Below are 27,428 nucleotides of genomic sequence, written 5' to 3'. Positions count from 1 at the left end.
TTCGGTATACACGCACGTATATATGAGGGAGGGGAGGTTACATTATCCATCTTACGGTGTATTTTGGTTCTTCCTGACGGTGGCAGCACAGTTGTAGAAGTCATACTTTCCTGACGTCACCTCGATTGAATTCACCACAATCCTCATGGGAACTGACACAAAGTCTACACACACACACACACACACACACACACACACACACACACACACACACACACACACACACACACACACATTAAAATCAAGGTTTTGTTGGTGTTGTTTTTCCTATTAACTGTTAAAGGAGCAATTTACCGAAAGTCAAACAAAGTAAGTTTCCATGATGCAACCACTAACAGCCGGCTAACTTAGCTTAGCATCAAGACTGCAAAGCTAAAGGTGGGAGGAGGCAGGATATGACTAACTTTGGTCAACAATAATAAAATTCCAGCGCCTATCAACTCTGAAACAAGGTGTTTATCAGTTTATATATCAGACGTTATTTTATTATACACATGTGAGAGTAGCATATGCTAATATTTATATCTTTATATTCTTCACATTTCAAGAGTGTGCAATAAAAAAATTACACTAGCACTGTATTCACCAATTTGTTGTATTTTGATACAAAATGTAAAAACATTGGCTTTATACTTTTTTCCTGTTAATTATTTCTCCATTTATTTCTGTTATACTACATTAATAAATGGCCTAATAACCTTAACCAGGTTACCACTAATACGTGGCACAAAATAAGGGTCAATGTGAGGAGGCAATGTCTTTTAAAAGGGCAAACTGCAACACCTACATTTAATATTTAAAGGTTTTTTAAAACACAGCTCACTTTCTTGCTCCTGGAGCACACAGCTGATAACAGTTACACAGTTACCCTCTTTTTAATATAAAAACAGACAGAACTTATTGTACACCTGAGTAAAAACACAATAGGATTTTAAAATAGTTAGGTTGAGGTAGCTCCAGTCTCGCTGAGAGGAAGCCAAATACATTTACACTGCACCTTTCATCAACAAGGCAGTTCAAAGTCATTAAAATGCATGAGTATGAGATGTAAACAAACAGTAGGTAATAGAAAAGGAGATACACAGTGTGCTATTAGGATTTAAGACGAGCCAAATAAAAAAAAGAAGAAAAACAATAAGAAAAATACATCAAACCGGAGAATAAAGATAACAGTCCAGCTCAAAATATGAATGAATATTCCCAAATCTAATTAAATAACAGGAGGAGTTGGAGAGCATGTTCCATGTTTGTGGACCTGGATCATGATCCAGCTTTGGATAGATTGAGTAAATGATGCAATGACTCAAACTTAGCACTAATTAGCAGATATCAGTGTGTCTGTTCACTTTACACATGCCGCTTTCTAACCAAGGTAATACCATAGCTTTTCCACATTCTCAACGGGTTCTTTTAGGATATTAACATGATTGTGGATTCTAGTTTATGCTTATATGTGTTTTTATGATGTGTAATTGAGTGACAGTCCACTCCAATCCAATCCAATCCAAAGTCCATATACTGAAAACAAACTATCTGTGCATCCTTCATCTGTTCACATACCCTGCTGGTCAGGAGTGGCTGGGATTTCCACAGGGTCGGGCAGCGAACAAGTAACCTGCCCGCCATGTTTCACGGCTCCAGTAAAGAAAGAGCCAAAAACGCACTGCAAGTCATCAGACGGCCTCAGTGCGGGGAGAGCAGGTATGCTGATGTCCACCTGGAGACAGAGTGCACAAATTAAAGGAGTTATGAGGCACAATAAGGGAGAAAGAGAGAGGAGAGTTAGAGATGAACCCGAGAAGGAAAATGAAAGCAGAGAAGTAATTATATTTCACCTCACACCTCAACTGGCTACGGGGAGATAAAGAAACACGAGAGGTGTGAGCCACTGGTAGACAGAGAAAAGGGAGTGTGCTTTCTGTGTACGAGTATGAATTACAGAATAAGACGGGGTGTGACAGAGTAATTAAGATAGGAGCCACAGTATGCATGCACTGTGCAAAGGTTTGAGGCAGTTTCAGGCATCATCACGCAGAGGACTGACCTGATGAATTCACTGTATTATTAACAGCAGCGCTTGCAGAAGTAACACTAAGTCTTATATCTTTTTAAGTTTCTCCTCTAGGAAATGGTGGCAATGCATTTTTATAAAGTTATACATGACATTGTAATATTGTTGTCATATTTTTATTACACCTGGACATTCACCTGTTTTATTAAAAACAACAACAACAACAAACAAACAAACCCAGTCGTAATATTTATTTTTGTTAGTTTGGCTAATCGACATTGAACACATTGAGCAGACAGATTAATATGATGGTATAGATAATCCGGTTCAGAGATGCACTACTGCTCAACAACTAAGAAAAACATGCACAACACAGCAACAGTTTGGTAACCCGGAGACCACCCGGGGCTGCCCCTCTGATCTGCAAAGCACCAGAGCCCTACAGCTCCTGCTGCGCGTGGTGAGCCCACAGGAGGGCAGCGTCTGCAGTCGCTGATTACTTCTGGATCTGCGTTCCTAATCCCACCTAAGGCTATGAGCTACGGGTAGCTACTGAAAGAGTAAGATGGTGGATGCAAGAGGCTGAAATGAGCTTCATCCAAAGGAAAGGAAGTCCAACCAGGGCAGAGCCAGGAAGGAGACTCTGGAGGGATGAAGTCTCTTTGCTTGCTTTAAAATTTCAGTATAGCCTCCACAAATGAAGTGGTGGAGGAGACCGCTGCTGCCCTTGCGACCAGGACCTGGTCAGGGCCATTAATTACACTTGGCTGGATACTCAACTCCATGGAAGAGTTCAACTCAGGATTCTTTAAGTGCCACACCTCTCTCTTATAGTGTCTCAAAGACTTAAAGACCTTGAACTGTAATTTCATACTTTGAAATCCAGGTTTTTCTATATTTGGTCATGAAATCCTCAGAAACTTATAACAGGGACTCATTCTGGATGACCTCCAGCATTAATATGGTCTGAGAGAGACTGACATTGATGAAGTCTCTTGGATTAGTGACTAAATGTTTTTCCCACAGAAATCGCTACGTCCAGATGAACAGAATCAACTTTTTGGGGATTTCCTTACCTGGATGATTGAGAATGCATCAAGACACATTCTAAGCTTGTGATTCCTTATTATCAGGTTGTTCTTAAAGCCTTCAGTGTATCCAAAACACTGCAGCAGGACTGCAAACAGGAAAAGAGAGAGCCTATTTCTCCCATATTAGCTTCTCTTCATTGTCTTCCTGTTAAGCCCAGAGTTGTATTTCAAATCGTTTTCCATGCCAAACTGTAAAGAGCTGATCTTATCATATTATCCCAGCTAGACGGAGCACGTCACTCTCACTCTCATGTCAGTCTTCATAAACATCCATCTACTGCCAGTTTGTGTTCAGGTGACAAACTCGTGGCTTCAAACAGTGCTTTTCCACCTCTTTGGGATGCTGCTATAGCCTCAGGGCATCATGGACTTCACCCTTTCATTTATCCATGCTTTTATATACCACTAAAGGCACTTTCAGCTCTTCCTTCATTTACCAAAGTGTTGCCACACAGGATTTGATTTGGCACAGATTTTACACCAGATGCAGCCCTCCCATTTATCCAGGTTTGGTACCTGTTCTGAGAGAACACCAGCTTGTGACCCTTAAAAGTCCGGGTTTCAAAGAGGGAAACTTTCACCTGTAAGTCATGTGTGTGTTAACCATGTTACCATTTATATTCCATAATTACCCACTTACTACTCTCTGCTGTAGATTGGGCTCTGTATGCTTTTGTAGGCACCCTTGGCAGGTCTCTGGAGCTGCTTACTGGTCCCATACAGCTGTGAGGTGTTTGTTACATCCCAGTAACACCAGCAGAAACTTTGCCATTCAGCTGAATTTGTGTTTGTGCCCATCTGATTAGCCTAAGTCCATCTCAACAGACACCTAACCTCGAGATTCTGGTTGTGCTGGAAGTTTCTTCCTGTTAAAAGGGGGTTCTTCCTCCCCACTGTTGTCAAGTGCTTGCTCAAACGGATCGTTGGGTTTCTCTAATACTGTGCAGTCTTGTCCTTACTATGCACTCCCATCCTCTTAATTAAATATTTTTTCTAATTAATATTTCAATAATAATTTCATTCAGTACAGCGCAATTAGCTCAGCGGGTATGTGACTGCAACAATGTTTGGGTATATTTTTTGTCTTATTCTCTTCCACACTGAGAAAGAGAATAAGAGACCGTGACGTGTCTGACTCTCTGTGCATACACATGTGAGTTTTTGTGTGGGAGAGTTGCGGTGATAATTGCTATTCATTGGCACTGTTCAAACATCAGCTCCTCATTACTCTGTGCTGACCTCAACCGATTTAAATTTTGCTGCTGAAGTTTTAATTTCAAAGTTTTTGATCTTAGCGAAACTATCGGACCAGAGAAGCCCCTGGACGAAGTCACCTGGGACGCTTTCTTCTTTTTAAGTATGTAAAACCTCGAGAAGAAAGTTTTTCCTTCTTTTAAAGCTAAAATCCAATTGTCTTATCAGGTTCAAATCACAAACTAGGGGCTGCAACGGAGGCGATGGCACCAAATTTCCCAATTAAGATGCAACAGATTTATCTGTCTGGTCTCAGAAGATTGTATGTTAAACCCCAGCAAACAGAGTCTTCTGATCAGAGGAATATGAGCTCAGCTCCTTTCCACCAGAAACTCACGTCACCTCAAAAGGATTCTGACATTCAAATTAAAATACTGAAGCAAAGAGCAACGTTTGACACCTTTTCAATTTGCAGATCAGAGTTTCTGATTGTATGTGCGACTTTACGAGATTACAGCAGCGCTATCTGAAGCACATGATTAATTAAAATCAGATACAGGCAGGGCTGCAGACGTGACCTGAACTTGACTGCAGACCTAACTCTCCAAAGACTTAATACTTAATGAAAAAAATTACAGACCTGAAAAACAGAAAAAGATAACAGCTTAGAGTAGAAACACATGTTTAGGAAGCTCAAACTGTTATTGCGCCATCATCTTCTTGCTCCATAATCACCTTTGCTGGTTTGATAATCCCAAAATTGACTATTTCTAAAAAGGCCTTAACTGTAATACTTAAAACCCCAACCTTCTTATAGCATCTAAGTCAGAAGGGGCATTTAAGTAAGCCTTAAGACACTTAGTCTAACCTCCTTCCTGTGATTTGTTTGCAGTATAAAGATGTCGCACATCCTTGATTGGAGCAAATGTTGCCAATGAACACAATCAGGGCAGCAATTACTTCCCCCCCAAAACATATTCAACAAAGGAAATCAGATGAATATAAACATAGTTTGAAGTGTGGCGCTCGTATTAATTAGGCGCTGACAAGACTGGGTTTAACTTTTGTTTAACTCTTTTTGGGAGGGGTTACTTTTTAGCTACACAACTTCCTCAGTTAAATTGCTTGTGTCCTGTCTTTCTTGAGTTAGTTACTACAGGTTGAAGATTTGTTCTGTTTGTACCCCTGTTATAAAGAAAGTTTCAAGGACTTGTGAGAAAAGTACACCCTTACTGCTTTCACAGAAATTATGAGGATGAGCACCATCGGGTGCTGCGAATCTTTTGTAGGTTTTGTCGTTTCCTGAGCTCCCTCTCAGACTCTACAGGCTTCAGATGTTAAACATTACAGATCATTAGTTAAAATTATAAAAAGACTCAACAAGTATGGCTTGTTTGGAAGGCAAAAGTTTGGCCATAATGGACAGCACAATGCTGGGAGAAAACTAAACACAACATATTAGCACAAATGCCTCATACCAGCTGTCAGCACGATGATGCTGATGTTAAGAAAGCTGCGAATAACAAATGCCCACAAATCTTAATGAACTAAAGCAATGCTGAAAGGGGGAGCGGGCCAAAATTCCTCCGCTATGATGTGATAAACTCATAAAGTCACACAGAAAACCACTGCTTCAAGTTATTGCTGTAAAAGGTAGCTCTATTACGCTACCGCTACTCATGGAGGGTCCTTAGCTTTTCACAGGACTGCAGAGCTCCATGACAAATAATACAAAAAAGATCAAACAGCTTAAAAAGAAAAAAACTTGGTACATTTAATGTTTGACTTTAAGACTTTTAACTCTCCCGCTGCCCTGAAGGACAACATCTGCTTTTATACTTTGGACTTATCTTGATTAACTTGTAACTTTGCCTCAAACAAACAAATAGACAAATCTAAAAACTGGTTTGAAAGTTTCTGTATTTACGACTGCCACCTACTCGTATTTGCATAGCGTTTATCATAGCCTCACCTGATTGCATTATCACGCAGCCATAATGTTGTTTTGTCGTCTCATCACATCTGATGAGAACAGTGAGGACTATGGTGCCAAAATAAACAATCACCAATGTTATAATCTACATACAAAACATTTTTACCCTCACAGCAACTTCAGTCGTTTCATGTCATTCAAACTTGCGACTGCTGAAACTCTTGGAGCTGAATTTTAGTCCCTAAGAATGCATAATGAACTAGATTTTATGCAAGCCGTCTGCGTCTGCTGGATAACACCTGAGGTTTGGAGTAGAAATATCACGATGTGGGGACGACGTCGGTGGACAGCGTGGTGCTGCACGCGTTGAAGGACGACGCGTCTTTCTGGCAGATCAGCTCTTTGATCAATCCCTCATTAATTCAGAGAGTGAAGCCGTCATGTTAAGATGTATTGACGCAGCGCAGCATTCTCTGCTGGTGTTTGGTGTACTCCATAAAATTGCTGCTACAGCATTTCGATTTTGAATTTTATAGCGTTACATAAATTAGCTGCTCAGTGTTACTTTAATGCTGTTGGCCAGGATCATTTTTGCCTCCTTGAAAGTACAAGATAAAGTTTTATTAAGGCGTCTGGTACATAATGACAACACCTACTCAAAGACAGAAACTTTTAAGTTTTAGGCGTTTTAAAAATGCCACGTAGGAGCTACGAGTTCGTACCATGTTATTAAAGGGTTTAGATGTTGGCGTCTCCTGTTTGAAACTAATTTTTATCTTTAAAATCTAAAACACGAGCAAAAGTATCAGTCTGAGAGTAAAAACCCTCCTATTTGTTTTTATACTGCTACTACTTCCATTTGAAGTTTGCTTTGAGGACACTTTCTGTGCCTGCAGTAAATCCATGTCTACCACTATGCTGTAGCGGGTACACACAGTAAAGTGTTTGTAAATGCACGTATATAGACATCCTTGCATACACCCTCTAATACATGCTTGCAGTGGCTAAGGACCAGACTGGAACTGTGTGTTTGTCTCTTCTAATGAAAGCTGCTAATAGCAGCTGATCCCCTGCAATTACAGCTGAGCATTACTTACAAAAGCCATTATTACCTAACTTTATGCATTAACAGGTTAAACAGCCACAACATTTTCACCACTGTGTGGAAGCCTGGTCAGTTCAGACTAACATTAACCACTCAATGAGTTAAGAATTAATTCAACATAACACCATTAATGTTATAAGTTTTCTGTATTAGAGTATTCAGATAAATGTGACTTTCAAAGTCAATATTTTTTGTTGACCTGCTGTTTACTGATAAAAAAAACAAAAAACAAAACAAAATGTGATACTGGTGCTATATTCCTATTATGTGGGAGGAAAACTAAAGATGGTATACTTTATGATTGCTGTTGAACACTTTAACCATACTGACAAAAGACTGTGAAATTGGGATCTGATGATAGAATCCATAAGACGACGATATGTATCCTCACTGATGGTAAGGACAATGCCAGCTAAGGCCTCAGTCCCCTTGGCTGCTAGGGGAAAATGTATATTCCCAATGGGTTGCCAAGTGGTTTTTGGAAGTCGCTGGCTGTTGCTAGGTGAAGTTGGTTGCAAAGAGGGTGCTGCACCAAAAACCCCCTTGTGCTTGACTGCTAGTAGACTACCACAGTCACCTGTAGTTTGCATGGATGACACAGACTTGTCTGCAAACACTTGCTAATTGAGCACAGTCTTTCAGAGTGTCTGTCAGTATCAAATTATCAAATAAGAGTACAGAATGAAATCTGAAAAAGTGCAACGAAAACCAGAAATGGAGACCTTAGGAACTAGCTGGCAAGTGTTTGCAGACAAGTAGGCATCTACCATGGAAATTACGGGCAACTGTGACAGTCTGCTAGTGGCTAAAGCAATCACCTAGCCTCAGCAAGCAAAACCCAGCAATCTCTCGCCAACTGGTCGGGGGAGTATACGTTGTTCTGGAACCATCGATGTATTTACTTTATTAGTAAAACTAGTTCCAGACGTTTAATGTCAAATAAACTGCGACTGACTCACTATATCACATTTGTTTTTATGTGCTCAAAATCGGAATTTTAAAATTGAGGGTACAAATCAGCCATTCCTGCTATGTGAACCTTTTTGTAACCATAAACTTGAATATTTGCCATGAGCGAACATGAGGCTGGAAGATTAGCGGACAGAATTAATTGACAGCAAGTTACAACAAGAAAAAAACAATCCACAGCTTATTACGGTAACATGGAAATGTTTTTAGGATGGTTAACCGCAACAAACCGTGTTGGCTGATCTTATCATAGATCAATCTGTGTCGCTGTTGGTGCTGCTCCAACATGATTTTCCGAAACTAGACACCATCAGCAGTTTCTGGGTGTGATGCAACATTTCCAAGAAGCACATTTTTCACTTTCTGAGTTTCATCAGCCTGAAAACTACAGAGCTGTTTTCAAAGGAGCTGTCAGCACAAACAACGATGCAATATACATCTGGCTCGCATAGAGGAATTGTAAATTATAATGTTGCTGTGGATCAAAAAATGTCTTTATCTCTCTGTAGCTCCCCTGAGGGGCCCTGAAGATCCATGTACCAGAGGTTAGAAAGAAGTTTGAAATGCTGCTGACAGAACAGACAAAGAGCCCTCCACCTCTGCCAGAGTTTCAGCTTTGAGTGGTTTAAATTAAGCAGAGCTCAGCAAGAACTGATCTTAGCTCAGGGGGGTTCCAGCACACAGAGGAAAAGATTCACAGCAATATGCATGCTCTTGTATAGCTCCCTCATACCTGGTCTGTCTTCTTGCAGCTGAGGTTCGGCGGGTTGAAAACCTGGATCTGCACACACTTTCCATCTGGTGACCACAGCCAGGTGTTCAGCTCTGATGACCTACCGCAGTCCTGCTTCCTGGTGCACCTGTGAACCGAGCAGATGTTAAAGAAAGAACAAGTGAAAAAATGAATATGAGCTTGGCTTTATAAGGTGGTAATATTAAGCTGGTGTTTCCTGAGTCATACAGAGTTAGCTTTACATAAATGTGCACAAACAAACCGATGGAGGTGGCTAGCACTGACACAGCCTTTGTTCTTCAAACCTTAAGGCACCATAACTAGTATGCTTGTTTGTTTGTTTTCTACACTCGTTTTGGGGGTGGGGGGGGGGGGTAGCTGGTCTACAAGCTGCTCATGTGCGACTCACTTTCCCTCCAGGACACACCAGCCACAGTACGGGTCCTTCAAACCGATGCAGGAGTGGCAGCTCGTCTCCTGCTGGCAGGCTTGGACTGGAACCTTGGTGATCTGCACACATGTGACAGGCTTTTATTGTGAAAGTTCCGTTCTATTAAACAACATACAGGAGATGAGGGAAGAGGAGAAATCTGATAAAAACTAAACAAAACAAAAACACAACTATCAACCAGGGAAAAATATTTTGGTAAAAATAAATCTGATATTAGCTCAGCTTGGAGTGTACACACTATGATTATCACTTAGCAGTTAATGAGCATCATTTCATAAACCCCATTTCAGTTACTTCTACAGCACTGATTGCCTCGTGTTTTTGTGAGCTAACTTGTGCTCTTATTTAAAACCTGTGAGATGGGGCATCTTTATAAAAGTTTAAAACATACGCGCCAATTTAACACTGGCAACGGGGGGGAGCAAGAGCCCGAGAAATGCTCCGTGCTCTTCTGGTGAGAAATACGTTTGGGTCCCCTTTTAGCAGTTATGTGTTTACATTTTGGGAAACTTAGATCTATTAATGAGGTCAGCATATATGCAAGCACTCCATGTGAGCCAAATTTTCAAGCTTCAGACTGTAAACAGTCTGATTCAGATACTTTCTGTCTATTCTCGGCTCTTGTTGTTATTATTGAGAGTGGATATTCCTAATATGGTCTTATAATGCACTTAAATCTGACTTTGAGCACTCACCTATAGCTCATAACTTCTGCTCACAAGAGGCAGCCAATCAGAAAGACTATGGCTTTGAGGTCGAGGAGCTAAAATGGCCCATTTGAGAAAAAAGCATGAACTATGGGGGCACAGCTAGGTTCAGCATAAGATTAACAAAGCTTTATCTGGAATAAATAAAGTGAATAAAGAATTTGAAATGAGAACAATCACTCCACTTTATGATATGTGATACTGAATAAATCTTCAAATTAAGACCAGTCCAGTTAATGGATCTGGTGAGATTGAGGCAAATGAAAAAGGATGATGAGGAGGAAGAGCAATAGTAATAAAAGAGTCCACAAAGAAAGACCAGCACGAGGATTTGAACCCAGAAACGTCTTGCCATGAGGTGACGGTGCTAACCAGTCCACAAATGTTCCACCCATTTTTAGAGGCAGGACTCGGGATTTAATAACATATCATAAAACATTACAAAACTGAATTATGAAATTAATACATTTACATATTATTAGAACAGATTAATACTGTAACAATGTAACAGCTTAAAGTTAAATTCAATACCACCAGCAGCAAAATTAAAGTACCGTGAAGTATCCTTTTACAGTGATTTACAAGCAGGTTTATGGCATTTATTTGTGACATTTGAGAAAATGATATCCTCCCGAAGTCTATATCACTCCAGATACCTTCAATATTTGTTTAACGTCTGTAATTTCATGTCTGGCTCACTCATGACTCTCAGCAGGAGTGTAAAGTTCTTCTCTGGCTTTGTCCCACTGGATGTCCATGAGTATTACACACGTCCTTTCATTTTCTGATGGCTAAATGTCATCAGGCTCGATCAATTAAATTACTGAAGAGCACAGTCAATATTTAATTCCCCACCGATCGCTGTAATGCTAATGGAGTCACAATGGGACGTGAGCTTGAAAAGCAGGCACAGGTCCTACACCAGAGTCCAGAGGACACCTGATGATCAGCCTTTATGATTGTTTCTGTTTAGTAAATTAGGATGTAGGTCTTCTGACTGATTGAATTTTTACTCTTACAGCTTCACTTTCAGGGATTGGTTTAATGGCTTACACTCAAGTGATTCATGTGACTGATGTTTTACGGTTCTAACAGATCTGGATCATTTGACATGGAGCATAAATAATCTTTTACGCAGACCGCCTATTAGTATTTTCGATTTTCCTTTACTGAGCAGTATTTTCTTTTAATTGAAAAGCTTGCATTGACGGTATTTCAGTGGAGAACTTTTTCCAACCAGCAGTGGAAATAATTTTCCTCTCTGACATGAAGAGGGCGGCCTAATAAATTTAAATGAGCAGATGGAACAAGCTCGGGTATCGTCACTTGACTTGATCAAAGTAAATTGCCCTCCTGAAGTGCTTTCTAATTAATTCATTTCTAAATCAATAACATCTTTTTCACTTCGCGGAGAGTGATGGCGACCGAAAGATGAAAGGACAACGGAAAGAAAGACAGATGAAGAGAAAAAGCCGAGTGGAAAACAAAGGGAGCCGTGGAGAAAGGGAATGAGTGAATAAATCAATGGCTGACTTCTGTGTGGTAATGTAGACGGATGTATTGGTGTTATTCGAACGGATGAATAAATGATCAAATGAGACAGACAGAATAAATGAAAGACTCATTAAGTCTCCGGCCTGATGGATGAAATGGAAAAAAGCAGGAGTAAGCACACGACAGAGTCCCTGACCTTCGGTTTGAGGTGACACAGAGGCGTTGGATGAATGGAAGGAGAGAGAAATGGATTTAGTAAAAATGAATAATCAATCAGCCCCACGTCGGAGTGAGCGAGTCTGACCTTTTTCTCGGTGGTGATGTACAGGTGTTCGAGGCTCGAATCGAACAGCAGGTTCTTGTTGACCTTGTCTCCAGAGACTTTGCCAGCAGCTCGCCCGTACACCTCAGGATGGGCTGACAAATGCACCTTCAGCACCTGCAGAAACACAGAAAGTGCATTAACACATCCAAAACCCACACCCAATCCACTTTTTCAAAATAATATCACAGAGTGTCGTCTCAAGCCTCAAGCGAGGGAAGATGGATTGCCCTGTGAGTCTACAGTGATGAAGAGGGACCTGAGCATGAAGGTAAAACTGTTGACTGAAAGGTCGAGCTATGGCTGCCACAACTCTGGGCTGTGACTGGATGAACAGGATCGAGGATACAAGCAGTCGAAGCAGCTTCCTCTGGAGGGCATCTGGGCTCACCCTTACAGATATAATGAGGGACTCATTATGTCTGTGAGAGGTTCAGGTGGTGTTTAGAGCAGAGCTGCTCAACCTCTGCATTGAAAGGAGTCAGTTAAGATGGTTCTGGCATCTGATAAGGATGCCTCCTTCATCCCTTCCAGATGAAGTGTTTCAGGAATATCCAATTGGGAGGAAACCTTGGGGCAGATCCAGGACCCTCCAGAGAAATTAGATCTCTCGGCCAGCTTGGGAACACCTCTGTGTCATCCCTGAAGAACTGGCCTCTCTGCTTAGACCGCTGCCCCCTGACCCGGATCAGGATAAGCAGCAGAGAAAAAGATGTTGGATCCATTTAACTTGCTACTCTCTATCCAGCTATCCACCAGCATGAAGGTAAAACTGTTGATTTAATGGCCTACCTATATTCCTACCCTTACCTATTGCCATGAGCTATGGGTGGTGATCAAAAGCGTAACCAAGCAGTCAAAATGAGCTTAGCCCAAATGGTGTCTGGCCTAAGTCTTAGAGGCAGGGGGAAGCACTCTTGGGATTTGGTATGAGACTCAAAGCACAGAAAGTACATCTGCTGCTCCCCAACACTGTAAGGTGCCAGATGAGAATGCCTTAAGGGTGGGGTGCTTTGTGCACGTCTAACTGAGAGCCTGGGGAGGACCAAGGGCATTCTGGGGAGAAGCAGTCTCTTAACTGTGCAAAAGTTCTGGGCATCGCTGCTAGGACTGTTTTCCTAATAACCCAGAAAAGTGGCAAAAATGGATGAGTTGATGGCAACTTTAACATAATAATGTCAGAGTTACAGTCAGACATAATTTTCCAGCATTCAGGGAATAAAAACAGAAAATGGCGTTCCTGTCTTTAAAAACCTCACTGAAAATATAGCACTCACTGGTTTTATGTACCTGAACCAAAGAAAGAAAAGACAACCTAAAAAAGAATAAATAAAGGCGAGGAGGGAACGAATAATCTAGAAGTGACAGGATAGTGAAAAACATTTGTTACCTCTCCAGTGGCGGTGCCCACAAACGCCACAGCGTGTCCCATTTCCTCTGCCACAGCGACGGCGGTCAAGTGAGCCTTATGGGTCAACGAGGGCTCGGCTGTTAGGGCGAACTCAGCCTTACTAGCCAGTGGGGAGGGCAGGAACTCTGCTCCACACTTGTACCTGTGAGCCATGTCATTCTAATGGAGTGGAAATATATTACTTTATAACCTTTCATCTACTGCTGTAGCCATGCTTTATTTTTGACACAGACTGATGTTCTCACCTGATTGTTGCTGAGGCACAGCTCGTCAGATTTGGAGGAATAAGGTGAATAAACAGCAGGTTTATGGTCAATGATGCCGCTGTTGCTGTAACAGGCTCCTATTATCTGTACCAGCTTATCATTAATTGCCTTCAGAGGGTACATGCCTACAAACAGGAGCAAACACATCATGTTGACAATAACCTCATTATTAATATTCACAAGTTGTGATAGACGAGGACACTTACGGTTTCTTTTCTCAGACCAAAATAATTGATTTTTAATCCCACTTCAAAAAGCAGTCATTTATCCCAGTGCCCAGTATCAAACTGGATTCTGGGATAGGCTAATGCTAGCAAAGGAGATTCTTCCATCTATCTGAACTGCTGCTTTAACAGTCATTAAATACACTTTGGCAAAATGCTGCTGTATTTAACATTTTTACGCACACCGGAAGATTAATATCAGATGTGATTAATGGCTACACAAGTCTTGGTCATGGAATTCTTTTGCTAGCTAAACTTTAATCTTAACCTGTTGGCTGCACAAATACTGGAAACCACATCACACGTCTGTGATGTCAAAGAAAACCCACAGTTTTCATGCTTGACAAAGAAAAGAAATTCACAATAACAATAGCATTTGCTGGTTTTTCCCTTAAACAGGCATCGATTTTTTACAGTGTTTAACCAAAAACAGTATGTAGCTGTACAAAACTTCCTGTTTTTAACACAGGAGTTTGTTAAACTATACTTGCATAGTATAGGTTGTTTTAGTGGTAACACATTTGTCCTTTGCTGTCCTACATTACTGTCCAAAAGTCCTGAGCCACCCCCCATTTCTTTCTAAAATAAAAAAAATGGAAACAGGTGCAGTGATTTATTGAAACATGCAAACCTACAAGTAAAGCATATATGGCAAAACATTTATACAATACTAAGGAGTTGAAAGTCACTGTTTGTTTAATTTTTATATATTTATTCATCAGCACAGCCTGAACTTTTAGGAAAACTTTCTTGAAATTTAAAAATGAAGCTCATGCCAGTGAGATGCCTTCAAGATGGAAGACATGCAGCTCCAATCCATACCAGGGCCTCTTTGTCTCCATGTGAACCAGCTTGTTGGTGGGAAACTACTACTTTATGTCTGTCAAACTGTTACATCTTTAGGATTTTTTCCAACTTAAAACCTTTTCTTTGCAGAGTTGTCTGTTGTGCGTAGACACAACACTAGTTTATCCTTTGAATTTGGTATCTCTTTTATGCATGAATGATTCATAGGTCGGCGTTTAGTGGCTTAAACACGAAACATTCCTCTGGTTCAATCGAGTAAAAGCCATCGGTTATATTCCAGAATCAAATTTGCCCAGCTGTTATTGTCAGAGTACTTTAAAAGCTTACAGTTGAGGTTTCATGCCAAGAATGTAGTTTGATCTTTAAACATTTTAGCTGATAAAGATCATCTGATATAGTAAATAAAAATCCAGAGCTATGCTTGTATTGTTCAGGTGCTGTCTCACTTTGCAAAGATCTGCTGGAAAGAATCTTTATAAAGTTTAGTTCCAAGCTGACACTCACACATGGCTGAAGTGGACGGGTCTTCATCAGAAGTAAAGGTGACAAAGAGCACCTTGTCAGAGGCTGAAACTGTTCCGTACTGGCTAGAGCTGGTCATACTCTGAGCCAAAGCTTTCCCCGGAGTTGCTACATAAGCAGCCTGGAAGAAGAGGAAAAGATAAAAATGCTGAATGTTTGGTGCTTTGTCTAAAAATATGTGTTTATCTGCGATACAGAGAAAGTGAACGCTGCATAAATGGAATCTACTTCCAGTGCAAGAGCATGTTAAATGTTTTTTTTTTAATTTTTAGAGGTCAGGACCGAGACACTCCTGAGAAGGATTCAATTCAAAGCAAACTCATCCAAACATAAAATGCGTTTTTCTGAGTCACTGCTGAGAGTTATACTGAATTGCTGGCAGCTTATTTCTGTGTCTGCAAAGTGCACAATCATTACCTGAACTTTGTTGTACTTGTTGGTAGCGCTACAGTTCAGCTGTAGCTCAGTGTAGGAGTAATAAAAGTGATCGTTCTCGCACATCCTGGAGATGAAGGTGAAGTTCTTGGTGTCCTGCACCCCGAGCGTACGGGAGAACAGGAAGTACACAAAGCCGCGGTCTTTGAAGGCAAAGCGGAAGTCGTGCAGGTACAACAGGACGAAGGGATTCGCCTGGACCGCAGAGGCCTCAATGATGCTGTCAAAAACCACCCAATCGCGATGGTCCTGGAGGATTCGCGTGGAGATCAGCTTGGTGCTGTCGTGGCTGCCGTACCCTTTGGCAACCTGAGATAAAAGAGGTGACAGATTCATTTAGGGTTTCGTTGCATAGGTCTTGAGACCAGTTGGCAACTGCCTGGCAACCACTGGTAGCTAAGTAAAAATGAGTTATCCCAACCAGTTGCTTGAGGTGACACTGATACAGTATCTAAAGCCCCATTCATGCAGGCTTAGAGACCAGTCTCCACCAAAAACCAACAGTCTTGACCTTTCAGTCGAGAGGTTGCTGAAGGTTGCTAGCAAGAAAATTGGTCATAAACAGGGTCCTGTTCGAAAACTGTTGTTATTACTTTGGTTCCAAACACCTGGAAGTTGGCATGGAAGACTGGACTGCAAACCTCACCAGCTACTCGCCAAGCAGTAGTAAAACAGTGAAACATTCAATGCACACCAGAATCCCCTGTGAAGTAAAAGTTAACCGTTATGAACTGTGTTAGTGTTGCTGTAAGACAACTTTTACCTTGACACGCTGTCCCTTTCTGGTTTGCATTTTAAGCTTCACTACAGCTCAGAGAGTAAATGGCGAGTGTTTGCATACATGGTGGCATCTTCCATGCAAATCACACGCAACCACAGCAATCTGCTAACCACCAAAGCAATCCTAAGTATAACTCTTTATGACCAATTTTACCCAGTGGCAGGCAGCAACCTTTGGAAAACACATTTTTCCCTAGCAGCTGGAGGTTGTCAACCGGTCTCTAGGCCAGTATGAAAACATCTCACTTCACTACTTTGCTGAATTTAAGAAATTCCAACATGGCAGCCCCCACCACTCATTTTTAAAATTAGTTTTTCTTAATGTATCCAGATTTATGCCTGGAACATATAATGAACCATCCATTTACAGAACAGATGGTGAAGAGCCTGAAATATCTTAAGAAAAATAAGCCCAGTTTCAAAAAACATGTATTTTCTTCACATTCCACAAAAAAATGCTACATTCATAAATCAAAGAAAGGCATCGGCGTGGCTCCTCGCTTTAACCATCTTCATGCTGGTGTGACATGGCCCATAAATTCATGCAGTGAAGGAAATAAAAGGCGCAGGAAACATTAAGCGGTTGATTTATTTGCATTTTTACTTACAGTTTGCTCTTTGTGACTCTGAGAACCCGCACTTAACAGTAGATTTACCTTAACAATGGATCAAGCAGCTGGCTCGTGAGGAGGATGGAGCAACAAGAAGCCAAAGAAAGTGAATACCAGACCTATATTCATCAAGTGGAGAGTATTTGAATGCACTTCTTTGTTTGTGTCCACTGGATGTGCACATCAACCACACATTCATCTTTATAGGATGAAAATATATTGCTAAATGCATTTAAAGTGCATCCTTGTGCTGAGAAATACAACCCATTCTCCTCTCACTCCAGCAAACAGAGCCATCGAGAGGGGAAAAATATATTTGATTTGATTAGAAGAACCATTAAAAGCGTCTATATGCATGTTTGGAATAGAGGGGAAAACTCAGTGGAAGACATAACATCATAAACCATCTTTTAAAGGCCAATTCTCCGACGCTGTATAAATAAAACGAAAAACACTTAAAGATAACTGACAAGAGAGCTCATTTCCCATATGGCTGCCAATTTAATTTCTCTACAAATTGCAGTTTTATTGTGTTTGCTCACACAGTATCACAGATGGTGAAGATCATCTGAATTATTATTTTTTATTTACTGCAGGAAATAATTTGAACTTTCCATTTGTGTGCGCGAATGTGTGTTTTTCCGTCCTCACCAGAAACACTGTCAAGTTGTCTTTCTCCTCTGTGAAATACGACATCACTCCCACCACAGAGACGCCCTCCTCGGCGCTCGCCACGTATGACTTCTCCCCTTTGTTGTCGCTGAAGTACAGCTGGTGGTCCACCTTGCTCAGGTTGCGCAGCGAGCAGATGCCTCTGAAGAGGCTGCCGCACACCACCAGCACGTCTTTGGTCCCGTGCACCAGCAGCAGCTTGTTGTGGTTGTTGGTTTCCACGGCCTCCTCGCAGGCGTCGTTGACAGGCGGCGTGCACTGCCGGTTGTCCTTCTTCGGGCCCGTTTTGGCTTGGAACTCGAGGTTAAGGTCAGAGTTCAGCTGGTATATTGCGTTAACGGCGCCGACGTACAGACGGCCCGTGTGGGGATCAGCCACCACGTTGTTTATCAAAGTTTCGGATGAGAACACTGCGTTCTCACCGTGGGAGGGCCTGTAGCAAAGAGCTGCCACGAAGACTAGGGCAAAACACCACCCCCACCACCGCTCCATCGTGTCTGGGACAAAAACAGGAGACAAAACATTTATTTCAAATGGTCATTTTTCCTGATTTTTTTTAGCTTAAATTCATAAAGGAAATATTGGCAGCCAAGTTTTAAAGGGTCCAACAACAATTTATATATTTTTATACTTAAATCACAACACTCTGATCAACAAACACCTCATAGATGATTCTTTTGACCTGGCTTTTAACGCTCTCACTAAAATGTCACAGGTAAGCCAAAAGCGCTGGACAAAGAGGGAGGGTTAAAAGTCCAAAATAAAATCTTTAATCAATGCTGGGGTCAAACACAGAAAGGTGAAGGCAAGAAGCAGGCAAATGGTAAAATCCAAAAAACACTCGAAAATGTGTGGAGGACACAATGAAATGCCTGGAAGGACTGATGAGTGATAACAAGACAGCCTGGCAGCAAACAAAGAGAAACCTTTTCACACTTCTGCCCTCAGGTAAGCACTACACAAGTCTGAAATCAAGCACAAAAAACCCTCACAAATAGCTTCTACCCACAAGCCGTCAGACTCCTGAATAGGGCAATTAGCACTGCCCCCCACTCACTCCATCACTCCTCCTGACTGCTGCTTCTCCATCTCCATTATTATCAACTGCATGCAATATTTACACCAGGCAAAAGCAGCTTTTTTTTTAACCCAGATTTTACCTGCACACTGATTTTTCATTATAGTTCCATGTTTTTACATGGAGAGCCAAGTTATAATCACGGCTTAAACTAGCGTGCATGTCTTTGGACTGTGGTGATGGTCGCGGTGCCCAGGGAGCTCATGCGTGCACAGGGGTGGGGGAAACATGCAGGCTCTACATGGCCGATGGATTCAAACACAGGACCTTGACCTCAGTGTTAGGACTGGAACTGAATTGAGCCGATAGTCAGCCGACTGATAACCAGTGAATTGGCAATTTTCCATTTATTTATGGAATATCTTTGGACATGGATGTTTATCTGAACAAAAATATATCAAGATTTTTCATTATTGTGATATCGTGGCTCAAGAGTTGGGAGTTTGCCTTGTAATCGGAAGGTTGCTGGTTCGAGCCCCGGCTTGGACAGTCTCGGTCGTTGTGTCCTTGGGCAAGACACTTCACCCGTTGCCTACTGGTGGTGGTCAGAGGGCCCGGTGGCGCCAGTGTCCGGCAGCCTCGCCTCTGTCAGTGTGCCCCAGGGTGGCTGTGGCTACAATGTAGCTTGCCATCACCAGTGTGTGAATGGGTGGATGACTGGATGTGTAAAGTGCTTTGGGGTCCTTAGGGACTAGTAAAGCGCTATACAAATACAGGCCATTTACCATTTATATTAAATATTATTTAAGACCGCTTCATAAAAGCCCTGTTCAACTGTCTTTCTCCAACAAACATTGCTGACAACGAACCCAGTGAACTTGAAACCGTGGAAACACTGGGAATAGTGCTTGTCCTCTAAACAAAGCAGAGTCTTTAACGGCACTCTGACATTGCAGAGCAGCACCAACAGCAGCACAAACTCAAGGAGAAAAGAATGAACGCTGAGAGCAAAGAGAGACGCAAAGAAATAATGAGGAGCTTCTCATTAAACCCAGAACATCCTTTACTGGAGGAAGAGGAGAGGGGTGGGGGAGCTGGGGGAGGAGGAGGAGGAGATGGTGGAGGTAACGAACTCAAAGTGAGAGTTGCTGAGCCAGATTAGATTAGCAAAGACAAAAGAAGTGTGTGTGTGTGTGTGTGTGTGTGTGAGAAAGAGAGACTGAGTGTAGCAATTAGTTGTCTGACACACTGAGATTCTCCTTCCATTAGTCTAGATGGGTGTGTTTAATTATAGCTGTGGCCTGTGGCTGTAAAACAAGGCTCTAGTTTTCAGCAACACCACACTCACTGTAATGTCTTTCTGCTCTAACCCTGTGCAGATGTCCAGAGGTGCAACTTCAGGTTCTCCACAACTGCTTCACATCAGCTGAAATCATTTTCATCACTTTCTTCCTCCTGAATGTTAGCGGGCACCTCACGAAAATCTTTCTAATTAACGAGGCCTCGTCTCTGCCTCCCCGCTCACATAAATCAAAACGCTTAGTGTCACATCATGGTTATTTATTTTTTGCTTTCATTATCTGGTATTTTACTGGCCAACTGCTGCTTTTACAGCAGGAATCAGATAGTTCTGATTGGTGTTCAATTGACTGGTGCATCCCCTGTGTTTCTGCTCCCTGCTAATTGAATTCACTTCAGGTCGGTTCACTGCAAAGGGATTTATTAGCGTGAAAAGACTTATCTCGCTACCCACCTGCTCTCCCAAATTACCCGTCCTCAGATATCAAGAGTCAGGTAGTCTAATGGCTGCAGTGCAGAGTTTAGAGAAGTGCTAGAGAGGAGAAAACGCTGGGAACACACACACACACACACACACACACACACACACACACACACACACACACACACACACACACACACACACACACAGAGCTACTCAAGAACAGTGCTTACCAAAGGTTTGAAACCCTGTTTTTTGGAAAATGTGAATATTTCAACAAGTCCTCAAACTAAATCATCATATCTGGGTTTGGAGAGGGAGGCGAGGGTGGCACAGGCATTTACTCTCACTTGCTCTGGTTCAGGTGCTAAAAATAAAGGGATAGTGTTAAGAAAAGTAAAGATTTGGCTTAAAATACTCAGTTTTTCTGTGTTTCCAGGGTAACGCAAGTTCCTCCACCACAAGATGTTGACACCCTCAGACCACATGCACTTCTTCAGATGGCCACTAAGGGCCATTAAATGTTAAAATGACATATAGTAACTATAGTAGCCATAGTAGTCGGAAGGTCCTCCCGTTTCCTTTTGCATCCGGGCTTTTCACAGTCCTGGTAATCAACCAGAGCTAACCCACAGTAAGAAGTTGGCAAGCGTCTGCAGACAAGTCGCTATCGTCTATGCAGATTCTGAATACGCACAGTAACCTTAGTAATTTACTGCCTCTTAATAATCAAATAACTGATACTGAAAATACCTGTCATTGGCCAAAGTCAGGGAAATGTAAGAAAACAGGCACATGGAAGTATTCAAAACCAGAGTCCTGTACCCTGGATGCATGAAGTCTCCCGTTGTTCTTTTACCAAAACAAACATAAGGAGTAGAAGAAAAAAGGCTCAGAAAAAGAAGCCCAAAGTTTGGTTGAGCTTTATAAAGGTTGTTTGTTAAAATGAAAAGATTGCACTGCCGCCTGACTGGCAGATTTAATTTGGCTGGACATCATTATTCTCAGTTTTCACACATTTAAAGAGATGCAAACTTAAGGGCTGATTATTATGCAGCACTTTCAGCTCTACAATAGTCAAAAGGTTAAATTCTACAGTGAACTATAAACAAGCTTCTTATCCCTCCTACTTCTGCTTTGAGCCTTTAAAATGTGCTTGTTAGCGAATGTGGTTAAACTGCCAAACGAGGGTGCGGGTCAACACCTACTCCTCTGTGTTTTTACCACCTTTTGCTCCCACGTTAACGCTGCCTCTGTGTCGCTGTCATGTGGCCGCCTCTCTCATTAAATTTCACATCTCCAAGGTGCCCAGCTCTGTAAGAAGGGATAAAGACGACAGGTATATTCACCTTCTCCTCTCGCTCAGAAGGCCTGTTATGGATGTGTGCATCCGCCACATCAAAGGAGAAAAAAAAATCATCTCTGGCTCCACTCAGGAGCTGACTCTGTGCTCTGCCAGCCATCTTGCCCCTTTCTTTTCTCTCTGCAGTATTTCCTCTCTTTCATCCTCCTGCTCTGGTTCTTTAACCCTGACTGGTGTCAGCTCAGGAATAAACTGGGTGTGTGTGTTTCTGTGCGTCTGCTCTTGTTCTTGTGAGAACCAGCTTGACTTTTAGATGTGTAGTTGTCTTGGGTGAAAAGCTTCTCTTTGCATTTAAAGCGGACCACAATAAAAACACATATTCATAAAGATCAGCGTTGACAGCTTATTTTTAAAGATGTTTTAAAGCATGGTTACTGTTGAACGGAGGGAACTGACAAAGCTGAAAACTGAACAGGATGCTCACTGCTTCCTCATTCCTACTGAATGATTCAGTAAAAATTGTGTAAACGAGACAAAAGCTGGTAGGCAAATGAACAGTTTTTACTTTTGCTACCACTCGGCGACGTTCATACAAACTATGAGTGACCACAGCAGTCTGCTAGCAGCCACAGCAATTGGCAAGAAGGAGGTTAATGGGGTCGCACCCTTGTTAAAACTGATTTCACTCAGCGACAGCCAGCAACCACTCGCCAACCAGTCTGAGGGTGAGGAAGTATCTCTGTACCTAGTGACCACAGGAGATTTGAGACAAAGAGGGCTTAGAGTGCGGAAACAGACAACTCACTTAACTCACAGTGAAAATATTACCTGAAGAAATAACTCAATGGCATCATATAAATTAGCTTACATGTTGCAAATTATCTGATATCATGTACAGCATGTGTCACAGATGAAACGCACCCCTGACAGACTCGACTTTATCTCATTCCTGGCCCTGTGGGACGGACAGAGGCGGATGGGTTCAAGGCCTCAGGCCACATTTTGCCCAACACAGCTCAACGCACTCATTCAATTAAATTCAGTTGTATTTTATATACATACACCTGTGTCTGTGGTTAGTCATCTTTAGGAACTAATGACTTATTTGTTTAAGGTTATGAATTTTTAACATTGAAAAATTGAGCTTAAAAGAACCCAGTGAGTTTAAATACGACACAAATGGGTTTACATCATATTTAAACACATAGGAGATAAAATAGGAGCGAGACGTGGCGTTTGACACATCACGTGTGTACTTCACTGAATAAACAGCAATACCTGGGAATGATAATAGTCAGATTACGCTCATGTGGCTGACAGTTTCATCCAGTATACCATGAAGAAGTCATCATATCTGCCCTGATAACACTGAATTTTGGACTCTGTGATCATCTTTGTTGTCTTTGACATTCAGCTTATTACTTTAAATGTTTCTGCATATGACATCCAGTGAACCTGGTCTCCAAGGCAACAGACATGCTAAAAAAGACAAATATTACAACATGGGCCGTCTTAAAACTCAATTTTTGGTCTTGACCAACTGCTGAGGAAAATATCTGGCTCTTTAGATGCCAAATATTCCACTGTATGCACATGGTAGCCAAAAATGATCCTGATTAGAGCGATGACACATTTAGGTTGCAGGCAAAGAAACTGCAAAATGAGCTAAAAGACACTAAAATTACACATTTGGCAATAAACTTGTGTGGGCTAATCACAATCAGGGGACATACAGTGATTAGGTCCATTGTTTAGATAAGTAATACTGACCCCAGCAGTAATTTTTCATATCAAATCTGGTTTCACCAACTTCCCCCTTCTGTCTAATCACCACTGTAAAAGAACCTGAACACAGCACCTTGGGTCTCGGTAACTTCAAGCATTTAAAGCCATTCTTTTAATGTGTTATAGACAATGATTAACTGAGAAAATAATCACCCAGTTAATTGAGGATGAAAACCATTGTTAGATGCAGCCCTTGTGAGAAGGATGCTAACTGGCTGATTGTTTTATACCTGTGCAAAAGCATCAGCCCTCCTCACGTTCCTCCACTCATTTATTTCCATCTGTAGCACGCCTGTATCCATCTGTTGGGAGTCAGATTATAGGTTTGACATATCTGGGTTAACAGAATTCAGGAATTAATGTATTCAGTAAAAGGTCTGCTTAAATTTAGTATTACAACTGCCTCCGTTGTAGTACCAGCACTGCATTAGAGTGAAAACTGGAATTACCAACAATGGGATTAAATGCAAATGCAGTGATAAAAATCGAAGACCAGGACACACACATACACACTAATAGGCAAGTGAACAGCAGTATGTGACTCATTAAAATCCTGGGTGCATACTTTGTAAAAGTCTTGAGCACTGACCCCTCTGCTAAAAAGTTTGGAGTGAAACTAAATCCAGGAATGTCTGCCGAAGCTCCAGCCAGGGGAATAAAGCCTGACTGATTTTCTCCTTCTGTCTAACCTCTCTAAGCTTTTCTCTTTCTAGCTGCTCTTTATAATTCACATTGTTTCGCTCTCCCGCTCTCTGTCTTTACATCTTTACCCGCGGGAACAAGTTCAAACAAAACCGGTGTTCTGACACACGAGATCCCGAGGGATTAACCTGGTCTGAAAAGCCATCTATGGCTCTGTCTGTCAGTTTGTCTTTCTCACTGAGTGTTTGTACTTTAACCTGCCTGTCTGTCCACATGTGGTTTGTGCCTGGCTAACATTTCACCTCAAAAACATTTAATATGTGACAGTCTGGTTTCCATTAAGTTTGTGATCCAAGAACATTGTATAACATTCTTGGAGAGACACCCGATCGTCCAGTCTTAGGTTTTGTTTTAGGTTTTTCTCTGAAATGTTGCAATGCTGCAAAAGTTCTATTAAACAGTGTAAAGGCAATTTAAGCAGAGCTAATTGTACTCAGTGCAAGATGACAAAGCAGCTGAAAGAAGGCTCATTTTTTTGTAAATCTGGCAAAATAATCTGAAGCACCCAAGCCACCAGCACTGCTAAAATAAAAGTGAAGAAAAAGGGCTGCAAACCTGTGGCTGATGAGCCAAAACATGGCCCCTTTTTCCTGTCTCTGGTGGTGCTCTGTGGCTTTGACAAGAATCCTAGATGACTCGAGTTATTTTCAGTAAAAGACCAGTCGTGCTTAGGTATGTAATAACTTCCTGAAAGACCGTTTATGAGTTAGGACACTTAATTGTCCCATTTTTATTTATTTTATTATTTATTTTTTTACAAATCATCCACAAGAATTTAGAAATTAAATTGTCAAAGTCACCAAAAAATCATAAATAGCTTATTGCCGGTTGCGCCACCTTCTTTATAAGGCTTAAATGTGTTTTGTGGCTCCTTAAAAACTTTAGTTCAGAAATTGTTAAAGAATTTGATCTTCATCACAGGGTTGCTTTTAAACTATACCATCTGTGTATATTACAGGGTTCTGCATTATTTTGGAGACATCCCAAGTCTTAAGTTATGTTCAGACAAGCCAGTTCTAGAGTTGCCCTGACTGCCCACAAACCAAGCTGGTATAATTGAGAGGGCTGCCAAGCTGAAAATGTTTAAATCTGCTGCTTGGCCTAATGAATCTGACTTGCCCGGGAGCTAAGGTGAAGATAAGAAACAAGTGTTAAGTTTAGCTACAGGTTGAGAAAAACCCACAGAGAAACAGTCCATGAAGTCATCGCTAGCTAGCTTGGAGCTAAAGACTGTAAAGTAAGTACAATGATTGCTTGGGGCAATAAACCATAGACATTTTGACAAGGTCAAAAATCGGCTTCACTGTCTGAAAATGATCAAACTCTCTCCAGAAGAATTATATAACTGTTTTCATAAGCTAAGAGGTTCAACTGATCCTGATGGGTTGTGTTGATGGAATATCACTGAAAATGCCAGGAATTTCCAGAGAATGTAAAAATAACTCATTTTAGATGAAGTTATCCACCTTTAAGTCCCGTATAAATGTGCAGAAATCCAAACCAACATTGGCTGAGCTCTTGTAATATTTTACAGATGTTGGATCTCTGAGTCAGACCCCAGTTTGGATGGAAACCTTTTCAAATATGCTGCACCTTTCTCCAGGAATAGAAGAATCTCAGATTCCCAGAACTGTTTATCAAGTCAGCTGTAAAAGAGCTGAAAAATAGCACTGTTATTCAGTGTATGTATTTTGCACATATCATGATACCCAGTCACTATTTCCTCTTGTTAATATACATTAGGTAATTCCAGAAAAGCAGCAATTTATCACCTTTTCTACCTGCATTAGTGGATCCCTGCTACTGTACCGAGATCCATCCTTCAGTCTATTTGCTCCTCAGGTGTGGGGCTGACATTTAGACATGGCTCTTAACTTGGCTGGATATCTGCAGTATCAAATGACACCTTATCTTTTTCCATCTTACTTTCACATTAGTGTGCTGGAAAGTTATGGTACCAGCAGAATCGTTTTCTTGTTTATGAGAGGAATCTTCTCCGATTTCAAAACACCCCAATGTGGTCTCATTTACATTCATGCCCACTGCTGGGCGACATTAGCCATTCATGACATCGGGCCGCAGGAACATTGGAGCTGATTGGCCGGGCCTAGAGGGGATATGAGTGCTATGATTGGCGGAGCCCGGGGGAAATGGAGTTCTTATTGGTGGTAATGAAGAAGCCTGAAGGAGAGCATGGCTGAGACAAAGTAAGCATAAAACTAAAAGACCGAAGAGGATAGAACACACACAGTCGCTATACCTCATCTATCACACACACACACACACACACACACACACAATCTCCTTTACCATTCCCAGAGTCCACAGCTACATCATACAATTTATACTGCAGAGATACAAACAGAGACCGAGAGGATGCAGAGGTATCAGAGTTGCTTTTGAAGAGGCTCTTGAGGAGGCGCCAGGTGTACTGAAAGCAATGGAGACTATTGCTGTATTAGCACCACATATGCTGCCTAGACGTCCGAGTCATCCCAGAAAGATGGGTTTGAAAAAGAAAATATGCCACTATACCAGAGGGAAACTTATAGACACGACATAAAATGTGCAGTAAATATAAACAAACACTGAAGGGAGAGCTCACTTCCAGCTAACCTTCAAAACACTGGTAGGCTTTAACTAAATGACTGTTTCGCTTCATAGTCACTATATTTTACCCCAACTTATACCTGTATATAAAAGATCGATGTAGCCACCCACTGGTTTTGGACACCACATTTTGCAGCCGTTTGCTTGACGCCATGTGAGTTTTTTGGATTCCTATTTGGAGGAGAGGATTGAGTGCTGAGTCATCACCTAATGCTAGCAAGCTCCATTCATAAACTGTACAGGAGATACAAAGATACAAATATCTGCTAACTAGTGTCCAGTAAGAAACTTGGGTAGAAAAGCTTCAACCATGATAGAAAGGTCGAAATAAGCTCCAGATCCCCGTGTCTGCACACCATCAAATATTCAGCCATTGTACAGTTCTTATAAAGTGGAAACTATCCCTACAGACCAAAAGCGTTTTTTTGTAGCAGGCTGCACAGAGTCTATGAGGATGGATTGTCTTTTGGAGCCACCCTCAAGTGGCCATAAGAGGAAGTGCAATTTGTAGCACTTTCATTTTCGCATCATTTTTCAGCCTTGAAGGTTTCC

The 27,428-nt window shown here is 41.5% G+C and overlaps 1 protein-coding gene across 3 annotated transcripts in view; it reads right to left on the bottom strand.

Moving 5' to 3' along the window:
* The window catches only part of plxnb2a.1 (plexin b2a, tandem duplicate 1), a 234,582-nt gene that overhangs the window by 50,387 nt on the left and 156,767 nt on the right, over positions 1-27,428 (bottom strand). For all 3 annotated transcript variants that reach the window (XM_004566399.6, XM_004566400.6, XM_076875810.1), the window contains 10 exons: positions 17,718-18,235; positions 15,658-15,984; positions 15,223-15,361; positions 13,667-13,812; positions 13,401-13,580; positions 11,993-12,127; positions 9,446-9,546; positions 9,037-9,163; positions 1,561-1,717; positions 56-164 (listed from right to left, as the gene is read on the bottom strand). In XM_004566399.6, the coding sequence (XP_004566456.2) occupies positions 56-164; positions 1,561-1,717; positions 9,037-9,163; positions 9,446-9,546; positions 11,993-12,127; positions 13,401-13,580; positions 13,667-13,812; positions 15,223-15,361; positions 15,658-15,984; positions 17,718-18,230 (1,934 nt within the window). In that variant the 5' untranslated portion in view covers positions 18,231-18,235. The remainder of the gene's footprint in view (positions 1-55; positions 165-1,560; positions 1,718-9,036; positions 9,164-9,445; positions 9,547-11,992; positions 12,128-13,400; positions 13,581-13,666; positions 13,813-15,222; positions 15,362-15,657; positions 15,985-17,717; positions 18,236-27,428) is intronic.

Source organism: Maylandia zebra, linkage group LG17 (assembly GCF_041146795.1).
Source record: "Maylandia zebra isolate NMK-2024a linkage group LG17, Mzebra_GT3a, whole genome shotgun sequence".
NCBI lineage: Eukaryota > Metazoa > Chordata > Actinopteri > Cichliformes > Cichlidae > Maylandia > Maylandia zebra.
The sequence above is the reverse complement of the archived record's forward strand: the minus strand, read 5'-3'. Positions and strand labels throughout refer to the sequence as shown.